General features: G+C 45.8%; 1 protein-coding gene across 2 annotated transcripts in view; it reads right to left on the reverse strand.

Annotated features, from left to right (window-relative positions):
- The window catches only part of KBTBD12 (kelch repeat and BTB domain containing 12), a 161920-nt gene that overhangs the window by 80508 nt on the left and 68135 nt on the right, over positions 1 to 13277 (reverse strand). For both annotated transcript variants that reach the window (XM_068251530.1, XM_068251531.1), the window contains exon 5: positions 6559 to 6756. In XM_068251530.1, coding sequence (XP_068107631.1) covers positions 6559 to 6756 — 198 coding nt within the window. The remainder of the gene's footprint in view (positions 1 to 6558; positions 6757 to 13277) is intronic.

A 13277-nucleotide genomic window follows, 5' to 3' on the forward strand; every position in this document is an offset into this window, starting at 1 on the left:
TTCAGCGGTAGTACCCTTGTGGTACTTCCGCCCTTTCTCTGACCTCACGTCCTCTACGTGATGACGCATACGAGGGTACACGTGACCCCGCGATCGGGGCATGCTCCCCCCTTATGCCTGCGACCCCATAGGGGGGCCGTATTCGGGCGAACAGGGCCCTGTTCGGCCGAACAGGGGTCCTGTTCGGGGATCATTGAGTAGTTCGGGCGAACCCGAACTAACTCGAACATCACCCGAACAGGGTGATGTTCTGCAGAACCCGAACAGTGGCGAACACTGTTCGCCCAACACTAATCCGTACCTGAAAAGTTTTCTGGGCATAGATCTGACTTTCAGAATTTTAGGAAATGTGTGGGATCTAAAAACCAGAGGGTAACATTTATAAAGACCCTTCTGTCAGGAGATTCACAAACGTGGGCATATAGTCTGCAGGCTGAGCATAAGGCCTTATCCTCAGTTCAGGAGTTTTTTAAGGCCATGGCCGTTATATACGATGATCCGGATATTGCTATCACGGCTGCAAGGAAACTAAAGACCCTCAGGCAGGGTCGTAATCCAGTGGAGGTTTATGCCGCAGAGTTTAGGAGGTGGGCTGTATCAGCTAGACTGTTTCCTGTCAGGATTATCTGATGCAGTTTCTGATTTGATGTCGGGGCATCCTGAGCCTAAATCCCTAGACGAAGCAATTTCGTTGGCGGTACGGGTTGATCGCCGCCTTCGCTATCAGAGACAGACCCATGGGAGAAACGCTATAAGATCTGTTTCTTACGCCTCTTCTCCACCCTCGTCACCTCAAGATGAACCGATGTAGGTCGGTCACTCTAGGTTAACGCAAGTGGAAAAGAATCGCAGAAAGTCAGAAAGACTCTGTCTATACTGTGCTGAGGAGGGTCACATTGTCCAGAATTGTCCTAAGAAGTCGGGAAACGCTGCCTCCTAGGTGTAGTCAGAGGTAATACCCTAGGCGAGCCGTTTCTACCTCTAATCAATAACCGTTTGCTCCTCCCTTGCTCCATTACCTGGGAGGGTCGGGCCACAGCCACAGAGACATTCGTGGACTTGGGCCCTGCAGCTAATTTTATAGACTATGACTTTGTGAAAAATTGGGTATTCCTTTACTCTCGCTGGATTGCCAGATTCTAGTCACAGCGGTAGATGATTCTCCGTTACAGTGTAGACAGCCTCTCTCCCAGACTCCCTTGTTGTCATGTACTATAGGGGTGCTACATAAGGAGAAATTACAGTTCTTTGTCCTGCAAATGGCAACTTCTACCATAATCCTCGGTATGCCCTGGTTGCAACTACACTCCCCTCAGATTGACTGGGCTTCCGGTCAGCTACAGAGCTGGTAAACCCATTGTCATCATCATTGTTTGGAGAGAGTTGCTGTTTGTGCCACCAAGGTTCAGGTGAAAGGGGTGCCAGTACAGTACGCAGAGTTTTCAGACGTGTTTTGTCCCAAATCAGCAGACAAACTCCCACCTCATCGAAGTTTTGATTGTCCCATTGAATTAAGATCAGGTTGTATGCCACCTAGAGGCCATCTCTATAATTTGTCTGGGCCTGAGAAGCTGGCTATGCAGGAGTACATTAAGGAAAATTTAGCCAAGGGCTTCATCCGTCCTTCCAGATCTCCAGCGGGGGCTGGGTTCCGCTGGGTTCTTTTTCGGGCAGAAGAAGGACAGTGGGCTCAGACCTTGTATTGACTATCGGGGGTTAAATAAGATCACAGTGAAAAATCGCTATTCACTGCCTTTGATAGACAATCTGTTTGCTCAGGTAACCAATGCCAGTATTTTCTCTAAACTGGATCTTCGAGGGGCATACAACCTGGTACGCATTAGGGACGGTGACGAATGGAAGACGGCGTTCAACACGCCCGACGGGCACTACGAGTATCTGGTGATGCCCTTCGGGTTGTGTAACGCGCCTGCCGTCTTCCAAGAATTGATTAATGAAATTTTTAGGGAGGTTCTGGGAAAATTCGTGCTTGTATATTTGGACGATATACTGATCTTTTCCCCCAACCTAATGGAACATCGTAAACATGTGAAGTTTGTGTTACGCAAATTAAGGCAGAACTCATTGTACGCCAAGTTAGAGAAATGCCTCTTCGAGGTCACTCAAGTCCCTTTTTTGGGGTATATTATTTCCACTTCAGGCCTTTCCATGGATCCTGAAAAAGTCTCTGCTGTGTTGGAGTGGCCGCAACCTGTAGGTTTGAAGGCACTCCAGAGATTTCTTGGTTTCGCCAATTACTACAGGAAGTTCATCAAAGGGTTTTCCTCTGTAGTATCACCCCTAACCAACCTTACCAAAAAGGGGGCTGACACTTACCATTGGTCAGCAGAGGCACAGTCTGCCTTTGCTACGCTTAAAAAGCTATTCTGTTCTGCTCCCATTCTGAGACACGTAGATGTCACCTTCCCTTTCATCGTTGAGGTAGATGCATCAGAGATTGGGGTTGGGGCTGTACTGTCTCAGCGCTCTGGCTTACAAGGCAAACTCCATCCCTGTGCCTTCTTCTCTCGTAGGTTATCTCCAGCTGAGAGGAACTACGATATAGGCAATCGGGAGCTTCTGGCCATTAAGTTAGCCTTTGAAGAGTGGTGCCATTGGCTTGAAGGGGCAGAACATACAATTACAGTTTATACTGATTATAAAAACTTGGAGTACATTGAAGGGGCCAAAAGACGTAGTCCCCGACAGGCCCGCTGGTCCCTGTTCTTTTCAAGGTTCAGATTCGTGATCACGTACACCCCAGGAAGTAAGAATGTCAAAGCCGATGCATTGTCTAGGTGCTTCGAGCCAGAGACAGTTCAACCTACAACCCCTGAGACCATCTTACCTCCGAAACTGGTGGTAGCAGCCACGGAACCCTGGGAGGATTGGGCAGTTACCTTAGGGCCTTATCAACAGGATATCCCAGAAGGGAAGCCAGAGGGGGTTCTCTTTGTGCCACTTCCCTTTCGCTCACAACTCTTGCAATTATTCCATACCCATAAGAATGCAGGGCATCCCGGAGCTGCTCGAACTCAAGACCTATTGGCTAGATGTGTATGGTGGCCGTCCTTGGCACTTGATTGCAAGGAGTTTGTAAGGGAATGCTCTGTGTGTGCCAGAAGTAAACCATCTCGCCAGGCACCGGTGGGTACACTCCAGTCTCTACCAGTGCCAAATGAACCCTGGACTCACTTGTCCATGGACTTTGTGGGAGAACTCCCTAGCTCTGAGGGCAAGACGGTCATCTGGGTGGTAGTTGATAGGTTCAGTAAAATGGCTCATTTCGTACCTCTGAAAGGACTCCCCTCAGCCCGGGAATTGGCTGATCTTCATCCGGCACATTTTCCGGCTGCATGGCATTCCGGAGAATGTAGTGTCAGATAGGGGAGTCCAGTTTGTGTCGAAATTCTGGAGAGCTTTTTGCCGTCAGCTCAATATGAACCTTTCATTTTCATCAGGCTACCACCCACAGACCAATGGACAGACCGAAAGGGTTAACCAGTCTTTGGAACAATTTCTTAGATGTTATGTGTCAGATGCGCAATCAGATTGGGTAAAGTTCCTGCCATTTGCGGAGTTTGCGCATAATAATCTGAAGAGTTCTTCGTCAGGATTTTCTCCATTTCAAGTGGTCTCGGGGAGATCTCCTAAGTTTTCTCCTTTGCCAGTGGCATCTTCTTCCTTTCCGGCCCTAGAAGATTGGCAAAGGGCTTTGAGGGAGATTTGGCTGTTAGTAAAGAGAAATCTGGCGAAAGCCTTCCAGACAGAATAAACAGGCAGATAAGAGACGATCTGAAGAGTGGAAGTTTTCCCCAGGAGATAAAGTGTGGGTGTCTACTCAACATCTAGCATTGAAACAACCATCACCCAAGTTAGGACCCAGATTCATAGGCCCATACCCTGTGTCCAAAAAGATTAATGATGTGACTTATGTGATTGATCTCCCAGCCAGCATGAGAGGTGTGAGATCATTCCATGTTTCCTTGCTTAAGCCTGCGGTGCATGTGGATTCCTCACCCCCCCGTAATGATTAACGACCAGCCTGAGTATGAGATCGAGAAGATTTTGGATTCTCGATTGGTGCAGAATTCTGTACAGTACCTGGTCCATTGGAAGGGGTATGGCCTAGAGGAGAGCACTTGGGTGCCGGATTGTCGCATGCATGCGGAGGAGTTAAAGAAGGAGTTTCATGAGTTACACCTGGAGAAACCGGGTAGGAAGTGTCCGGGGTCCACTCCTCAGGGGGGGGGGGGGTACTGTAATGAATAGCGGAGATACGGCCGCAACAGCAAGTGGCATGGCGGCTATCTCCGCGTCTCAGCCGGCGGTTTCCGCCTCGCAGTTACACGCTGGTGCTTTGACTAGTCCTTCCATTGCTCACAGACTAAGGGCTACGCTCACGCGCGCCAGGCGACAGGTCCTTTATGCAACTAGAAGGAGAGTCAGCTGATCAGGCGATCAGCTGACTCCAGCTATGCTCCGGATTGGCTGAGTGACTGGGGCGGCGCTGTGGAGCGCTTGCAGTATATATAGGACAGGTCATTCAGTTGATCCGCGTCTGCTGTTGCAAATGCTACGTGTTAGCACTCAGACCTAGTCAGATCCCAAAGTGTGCTAAAACCAGCTGGAGCTGGGGATCCACACTTAGCCAGATTCTGTTGATAGCTTAAAGTACTAATTGAATTGTATTATTTGTTATGACCTTCTGCTAGCCTGACTACTCTTCTGTTTTCTGATCCTGTACCGTTGCCTATCTGATATAGTTGCCGACTCTGCCTGAAACTCTACTCTGATCTAGCTTTCTGTCTTTTTACCGTATCTGTCCGCTCGTTGCCAAACCTGCTTGTCTGACTCTCCTATCCTCACCAGTGAGCCTAGTCACTGGTGAGGGATTCTCTGCCAGTATCACCTACATCTCTGGTGAATACTAGCTGCAGTACTATCTGAATCACCTGCTCCTCAGGTGGTCAGTAGCTGCAGTACAGTCTGAATCACCTGCTCCTCAGGTGGTCAGTAGCTGCAGTACAGTCTGAATCACCTGCTCCTCAGGTGTTCAGTAACTGCAGTACAGTCTGAATCCCCTGCTTCTCAGGAGATTACTAGCTGCAGTACTATCTGAATCACCTGCTCCTCAGGTGGTCAGTAGCTGCAGTACAGTCTGAATCACCTGCTCCTCGGGTGAATAGTCACTACAGTTCTATCTCCTCTACCTGCTCCTCAGGTAATAGTGGCTACAGTACAGTCTGAATCACCCATTCCTCGGGTGATCAGTACATTGTTGTAACATAGTTCCACCCGCTCCTCGGGTGAACTATTTCACTACTATCTGTATCTCCAGCTTGCTGGAGTTTGTATTCCTGTGTTACATAGATATATCCTATCTCCCAGCTCCTCTGGGAATAGCGAATATCTCTGTCATTGCTGTTGCACCAAACACATACCCTCACATTGGTTGTCCTGGTCCTGGCTATCCCAGTATTATTGGTGATTCTGCAGATCACACATAATCAGGTATAGCGTCTGTATTATTGGTGATACTGCAGATCACCAATAATCAGAGTAATCTGTTCTTGCTGACACCAATCGTTACACACGGGCTCTCTGGCTACCTACAGGGTGGGCTCCCCGGTAGCCTACAGGGTGGGTTCCATGACCACACCCACGTTCTGATACATGACTTCGCCCATTTTTGTGTTCTGCACGGGGGTTAACTCCACACCCTGCTTGACTTTCAAAATGGTTTTATAAGTATCTACTGTATATTGGTGCTCCTGGTTGTTTGTGTGTGGGTTTTTTGCCTCTTGGAAGCTCCACCCCCTGCTCAGCACCCTATGAATATAAAGTAAACTTAGCACCAGAACTTTCCTATTGGTCAGTGACTCATCCCACCAGAGCCGGAACAAGGTCCTGCAGCACTCAAGGCTGAGACACCTAAGTGCGCCCCCCATCCATCCCACCCCAGTCATCACACACTGTTTGTTATTAGACTAAGAGGCTCCCCAGGGCCCCCAAGCCCCTCAACACCTTAATCTCTAGTTATCTGGCTTGCAGTCAGTGCCATGTATCCCCTGCCATGATAGCTGAGTGAGTTGTGCGCCCCCTCCTACACTGCGCCCTAAGGCTGGAGCCTCTCTCGCCTCTGCCTCGGCCCGGCTCTGCATCCCACTAATAAGGCCTCAGCACTCAGACTTTTTTTTGGAAAACTGCATATGTGGTATTTCAGGCATCTGCAAGCCAGCTATTATCTGGTTTCCAGCAGTTGCGAGGCAACTAAACCAGTTGTTTAGCCATTTTAATACTGCACCTTCCTGGTAAACTCCACACCTGCAGCAGCCCATTTATAGGTGAGTGTTAGAGGGCAGTCGCCGAAGCCAGGACATAAAATGTCCCTTTCCTTAAACTGCCCTAAACCGCAACTTCCACTATCATCCATGTGATCAGGTTTGTAGGTAACAGTGGCATAAAAGATGGCGGATGCCTCTGGATCATTTACCTGGGACATGTGTATGTTATATAAGGAATATGCTGTAATAATGGCTTAATGTGGACACCTACCTGCCCCACGAAAACCACCGCAGACGTACAGCTTTCCTTCCACCGTGCCTGCGCTGCTGGAGTTAGTCCTGAGGGCGAGCAGGGGATAAGGCATGTGGGGACCATCCCTCCAGAAGTCACCATCCACACTGTATATCTCAACCGCATCAAGGCACTTCCGGGCCTGACCTTTGTCTGGACCCTTACAGCCAATCCCACCTGCAAAACACAAGTGGCAGTAATGAGCTTAAAGAGAAACCGTGACCAAGAATTGAACTTTATCCCAATCAGTAGCTGATACCCCCTTTTACATGAGAAATCTATTCCTTTTCACAAATGGATCATCAGGGGGCTCTGTATGGCTGATATTGTGGTGAAACCCCTCCCACAAGAAACTCTGAGGACCATGGTCCTGGCAGTTTCCTGTTTGTGAACCTCGTTGCATTTAGGGATGGTCGGAAATGCCAATTTCCGATTCCGCGGTAAATCCGCATTCCGCCATTGCCAATTACCGATTCCGCTTTCCGCTACCAATTTCCGCATTCCAATGTGGAATTTCTGCCGGAAATCGCGGAAATTCCGCCCAAGTTTAACATCAATTTTCTCAAAAACTATAAGGTCTTTTTGAAAACTTTTTTTTGCATCTTGTTCAGGAGATTCTATTTAATAAACCCTAAACATTTGGTGTTTCTAGGACTTACGGGGCTTTGCTATTAACCGCTAAAGTCGGCGGATTTTTACTGTAATGTAAAATGCAGAAAATAGGCAGATGCAGATTTTCTGCATTTTACATTACAGTAAAAATCCACCGAATTTAGCGGTTAATAGCAAAGCCCCCTTAAAGAGACACTGAAGCGAGACTAAATCTCGCTTCAGCTCTCATATATAGCAGGGGCACGTGTGCCCCTGCTAAAACGCCGCTATCCCGCGGCTAAACGGGGGTCCCTTCACCCCCAACCCACCCCCCGCAAAAGATGGTCGGAAATCTGGTCGTGGGGATTGTCTTCCTGGAGGCAGGGCTAACGGCTGCAGCCCTGCCTCCAGTCGCGTCTATCAGCCGCGCATCGCCGCCTCTCCCCCGCCCCTCTCAGTGAAGGAAGACTGAGAGGGGCGGGGGAGAGGCGGAGATACGCGCTGACAGACGCGCGTGGGGCAGGGCTGCGGCGGTTAGCTCTGCCCCAACCAGGAAGCGCTCCCCCGCATTACGGAGGGGGTTTGGGGGGACAGGGACCCCCGTTAAGCCGCGGGATAGCAGCGTTTTAGCAGGGGCACACGTGCCCCTGCTATCTATGAGGTCTGAAGCGAGATCTATTCTCGCTTCAGACTCTCTTTAAGTCTTAGAAACACCAAATTTTCAGGGTATATTAAACTGAATCTTGTGAACAAGATGCAAAAAAAAGTTTTCAAAAAGACCTTATAGTTTTTGAGAAAATTGATGTTAAATTCGGGTGGAATTTCCGCGATTTCCGGCGGAAATTTCCGCGATTTCCGGCGGAAATCTGCCTACCGCACTTGTATTACCGATTTCCGAATTCCGATGCAGAAATGCAATTTCCGATCGGAATTTCGGAAATTGCATTTCCGCGGAATCCGAATGAGCATCCCTAGTTGCATTCTGGGAAATAGGTGTTTACAGCTGTTTCCAACTGCCAAAAAAGCAAGCAGCAGCTACATCACCTGCCAGCAGTAAAAATGTCCCTATGTGATAAATGTCAGAATGTAAATCAGGGATTTAAAAGATTTTACAATGGGCAAACACTGACTAAGTCATTTATACATAATTATTGTAAAAATGAAGCACTTTTTTATTACATTATTTTCACTGGAGTTCCTATTATGAAAAAAGTAGGCAGTTAAAATCTGACAGAACCGACAGGTTTAGGGCCAATCCATCTCCTCATGGGGGATTCCCAGAATTTTCTTTGTTTTCAACAGCATTTCCTGAACAGCAGTTTAACTGCCAAAACAGTAAGATACCAGCCAGTCTCCCTACTCACTTGCACACTATTTTGTCAGTTAGACTTTGCAACTGCTGTTCAGGAAATGCTGTTAAAAAAAGAAAACCCTGAGAATCCCCCATGAAGATATGGACTGGCCCAAAACCTGTCAGTTTTATCAGATGTAACTACCTGAAGACCGCGTCACGCCAATGGGCGTGACCGTGGCGGCAGCCCCAGGACCGCCTAACGCCAATTGACGTCAAGTTCTGTGGCCGGCTACTGCAGGAGATCGTGCGCAGGTTGTGCGCGCATCTCCTGCTTGGGAGGTGGAGCTCCGCCCCACCTTCAGTCTCCCAGCAGCGATCGCTGCTTGGTAGACTGTTAGACGACGAAGCTGCCGTCTATTTACTGGGGTTACTGAAGCCTATCAAAGCCGATCGCTGTGATAGGCTGGCTGGGGGAGGGAGGGTGGGGGGGAAAAAAAAAGTTTATTTATTTAAAAAAAATGACAATAAATATTTGTAAAAAGAAAAATAAACAACTGAGAAGCGATCAGACCCCACCAACAGAAAGCTCTGTTGGTGGGGATAAAAGGACGGTGGTGGTGGGGGGCGGGGAATCACTTGTGTGGTGTGTTGTGCGGCCCTGCAGCTTGGCCTTAAAGCTGCAGTGGCCCATTTCAGTAAAAATGGCCTGGTCTGGGGGTTTAGCACTGTGGTCCTCAAGAGGTTAACTGCCTACTTTTTACGCAATAGTGGTCCTTTAAGTAAAAGGTATGGTATTAGTGACAGAGATGTCTCATTTCAGTTTAACTTAAATAGACACTTCATTCAGTCGCTATTTAGTCATGTTTGACCCTTTGCGACCCTCACTGACCACAGCACGTCAGGCCCCTCTATCCTCTACTGTCCCTCATTGTTTGTCCAAGCTCAGACCTGGTAGACCGATGTCCTATCTGTAAGTAAAATCATGGATATGTGAGTAATGGTAGCACATACAGTGAGGGAGGATAGTGTTGATCCTAATGGATAATTTTAGTCTATCAATAATATTCGCATAATTTTTTAAAATTATGATTGTGAGCTTAATAACTTTTCATGGGTAATCTTGATTTTGCGTAATTTTTGCAAGCTATGCAAACTTACGTACAAGGAATCCAATAATGTGTGGTCATGAGAAAACCCGCTTTCCCACAAATGCATTGAAGTCTATGGGAAGTAGGAAGTTACAGTATATTTCCGTGAAATTAAAAGTCATGGTGAAATTAGGCATCGTAATTACAATTACGTGTGAAATTACTTTCTCAATGGTTTGAAATGCTTCGTGATTGTGAATTCCCCTGCAAAATACTACTGCTCATCATCACCAATGGGCAGAAGGGCAGAAGGGATGATCAATGATATTCAAATACTTCCAAGTGTATGCAAATATATGCAGCTTCAAAATAGACCTATCAATTTAAACCTGGGTGGGACTTGATTGGTCCATTTTCAAGCATAAAAATGCATACATTTGCATAAGCTTGGAAGTCTTTGCATATCATTGATCATCCCTAAAGGGCAATTGTGGAAGATTTGAATTGAAGATGGGTGATGACATGCAAATATCAACAATAACAACAAACATTTGTAAAGAGCTTTTCCCCATAGGACCCAAAACATATACGCTTGTCTCAGATTAGTAATTATGGTTTGCGAAGTGTTACAGGGGAAAAACTATGTGATCATAAATGCTAGACTAAACAGGTGTCTTTTTAGTTTTTATTTCAGTTCCTCCAGGGTTGGAGTTGTCATGATTGAGCGTGACAAGGCGTTCCTAAAGGTAGGGGCAGCATGACAGAACTAAGGACATATATCCTGAGTTTGCATGCGGTTGGAATTCAGCCAAACAAATGCAAGAGCTGCAGCATTTCTTTGCCTAGATCTCAAGCTGCATACAATGTTTGCGCAACCCCATTAGTCATATAGGTATCTTATTACCCATCTCTGGTTTGGATGAAACAAAGAGAAATATCTGCAGGAAGGCAGCAGTCTTTGTATGCATAAAGAATGCCAATTAGTGGGAGCAGCTGGGGAACAGGGGGGTACTGAGATCCCTTCAGAGAGGTGGGAGAGATGAAGGAGCAACATAAGTAATGCATTGTACCTGCATTGCTGATCGAAGGCAATTAGTGACTGGCTTAGTCTATTTACAGTAGAAGAATGCGTCTCCTTTACCCAGCATTCCATACAAAACCTCCACAACAACAAGTGCTTGCGTCTAGGTCCTCCTTTCCCAGGCCTGAATTACTCTCTGCAGGACGGGCTAAAAATACAGCCATTGTCTCCATAATGAGAGGAGCGATTCATAGAGACTTGGAGGAGCACCAGAAGCAAAGGCCGTCTCTTAGGACAAGCATCTAAATGGAATGCTTTACAATAAAGACGGCCATAGAGCTCAGGTTCAGAGCGGAGGCCCCCGATTACTTCACTCAACTCCAAAGGCCTCTCAGAAAACAGAATTCCACCAATAAAGAGGTACAAATATAAAGAGGGTTTTCTGATGTCATTGTTTCTGGAAACAACATAATTCCACTTTTGTCTTTCATTTCCTAATCCGCCCTGCTGCTAAAGGACAGTATTTATTAAGCAAGTCCTCTGAGATAATGCGCAGTGGATCAAAGAATCCTTGTTTTGCTCGCCGCATAATTCCTTCCTTCCACTAGTCGAGTAAAGACGCTTATTCCCCTCATCAGGCTTCGCTACCCAAATAGACTCAATTAAAACGCCATTGTCTTAAATTATTCCGAAATCAACTTTTTGTTCTAATTTTTTTTTTTATAGAACTCTTTGGGGAGGAACGGATGTTATTTTAGTTCTAAACTAACCGCGATGTTTTAGAGGAGGCGTTGAAAGAATTTGTATAAATAGCTGTCACAAGTCTTGGAGGATCTGAGTTTTCCAAACTTGAGTGGAAAAAAAGGTGTTCTAGATAAAAAAAATTGTGTTGACCAAGTGCATGTTAAAGTGACACGGAAGTGAAAAAAACCCTTATGATATAATGGATTTTAAGTGTAGTACGGATAATTAATAGGACATTAGTAGCAAAGAAAATAGTCTCATATTTTAATTTTCTGTTATATAGCTTTTTTTTATAACATTGACTCATTCTGTAATATTTGCAGTTTACAAACTACACTCTGTATTTTAAGCTATGAAACAGAGCAAAGCTATTGACCCTTTGAACTTTCCTGCAGTAAAACCTGAAACAAACAAGAAAAAGTGAGAGACAGGTTGAGAGAAGTGCTTCAGAAGCCAGCACTGTAGCTGACCAAGCTTGCTCGGAGAGCTCAGAGAAGCCTGAGTGATAATGGCTGCTTTGCTTTTTACAGGTTTTGATGCTATTTCAAGTGACACTGAAGCGAAAAAAAACTCATGATATAATGAATTGGTTGTATAATACGGATAATTACTAGAACATTAGTAGCAAAAAAAAAAAAAATAGTGTAATATTTTTATTTTAGGGTATAAAGGCTTTTTTTTAAAATAACATTGCATCATTCTGTAATTATTGCCGTTTCCACAATACACTCAGCATTTTAAATGATTTTGCAGAGCAGGCTAATGAACGTTTCTCTGCAGAAAAACCATAAACAAAAAAGAAACAATGAGAGACAGTTGAGATAAGTGCGTCAAAAGACAGTGCTGTCCATTACTTTATAAAATTGCAGAGCCTCACAGAAGCTCTTTTGCATAGATAACAACTGAAGTTTCTTAACTCTTCCTGTACTGGAAACAATATGAGACTCATATCTGTGCTGCTTATGTTCTATTTCTTAGCAGTACTACACATACAAATCATTATATCAAAAGGTTATTTTCACTTCTGATTCCCTTTAAAGTTTTTTGTTTACCATTCGAATTTGTCACCCAAGAGGTAAGCAACCTTATTTTTTTTTTACTTTCGCTGTATTTAATGCAGTTTTATCATACCCTGGGCACCTCTTTTCCCCTCTCTGTGTTCTAGATATTACAAGTTGATTTTGGAGTTAGCCAGTCCCTGGCGTGACTGCACTAACTGACTGTCCCATACCAGTATGATGTATGTTTCATACATTGTTTAATAGGAACTCTACGGCTGCTTTCACAGTGGGACGTTACAGGCTTACGTTAGAGCAGCCTGTAACGCAGCCAACTCACAGTAATGAAAAATCAATGGGCTGTTCACAGTGCCCACGTTGCGTTACAGTGTAACGCTGGACGTTCAAAGAAGGTGCAGGATGCTGTGCGTTGTATGTGGTTTTAGCTGCGTTAGACTGTTTGCACATGCTCAGTAAGGGGAGAGTCCCTATTGTTCCTAGCTACATGGCTAATTAATATTCACTGCACTGTGAGTCGAATCATCTGGATCATCACAATGAAGGATTCGGTTCACAGTGGATGTCTGGAAGAAACAGGAACCGCAGCTCCTGTGCACAAGCACAATCTTCCTGCTGCATCTCTCCCTTCCCCATTAGCACCCTCAATGTGCCTTCATTCTCCTGCACCTCTCACTGCACCCCTGCTTCCTGCTTCCCTAGTAAAATGATTCAAAGATTCGGTTTAAAGATCCAGATCTTTTCAATGATCCGATTTGAATCATCCGAATAATTGAAAAGATCTGGACTTCCCAGGATAGCACCAAGAGCCTCATAACTCGGCTCAATCTGAAGTCCAACTTCAACACCACCATGCATTGCATTAGGGGCACGTTATGCGACCTTAACGTCCCCTAAAACGCAACGTCTTGGTGTGAAAGAGGCCTACGGTGCAAAAGAATACC

The sequence above is a fragment of the Hyperolius riggenbachi genome, chromosome 9 (assembly GCF_040937935.1).
Source record: "Hyperolius riggenbachi isolate aHypRig1 chromosome 9, aHypRig1.pri, whole genome shotgun sequence".
NCBI lineage: Eukaryota > Metazoa > Chordata > Amphibia > Anura > Hyperoliidae > Hyperolius > Hyperolius riggenbachi.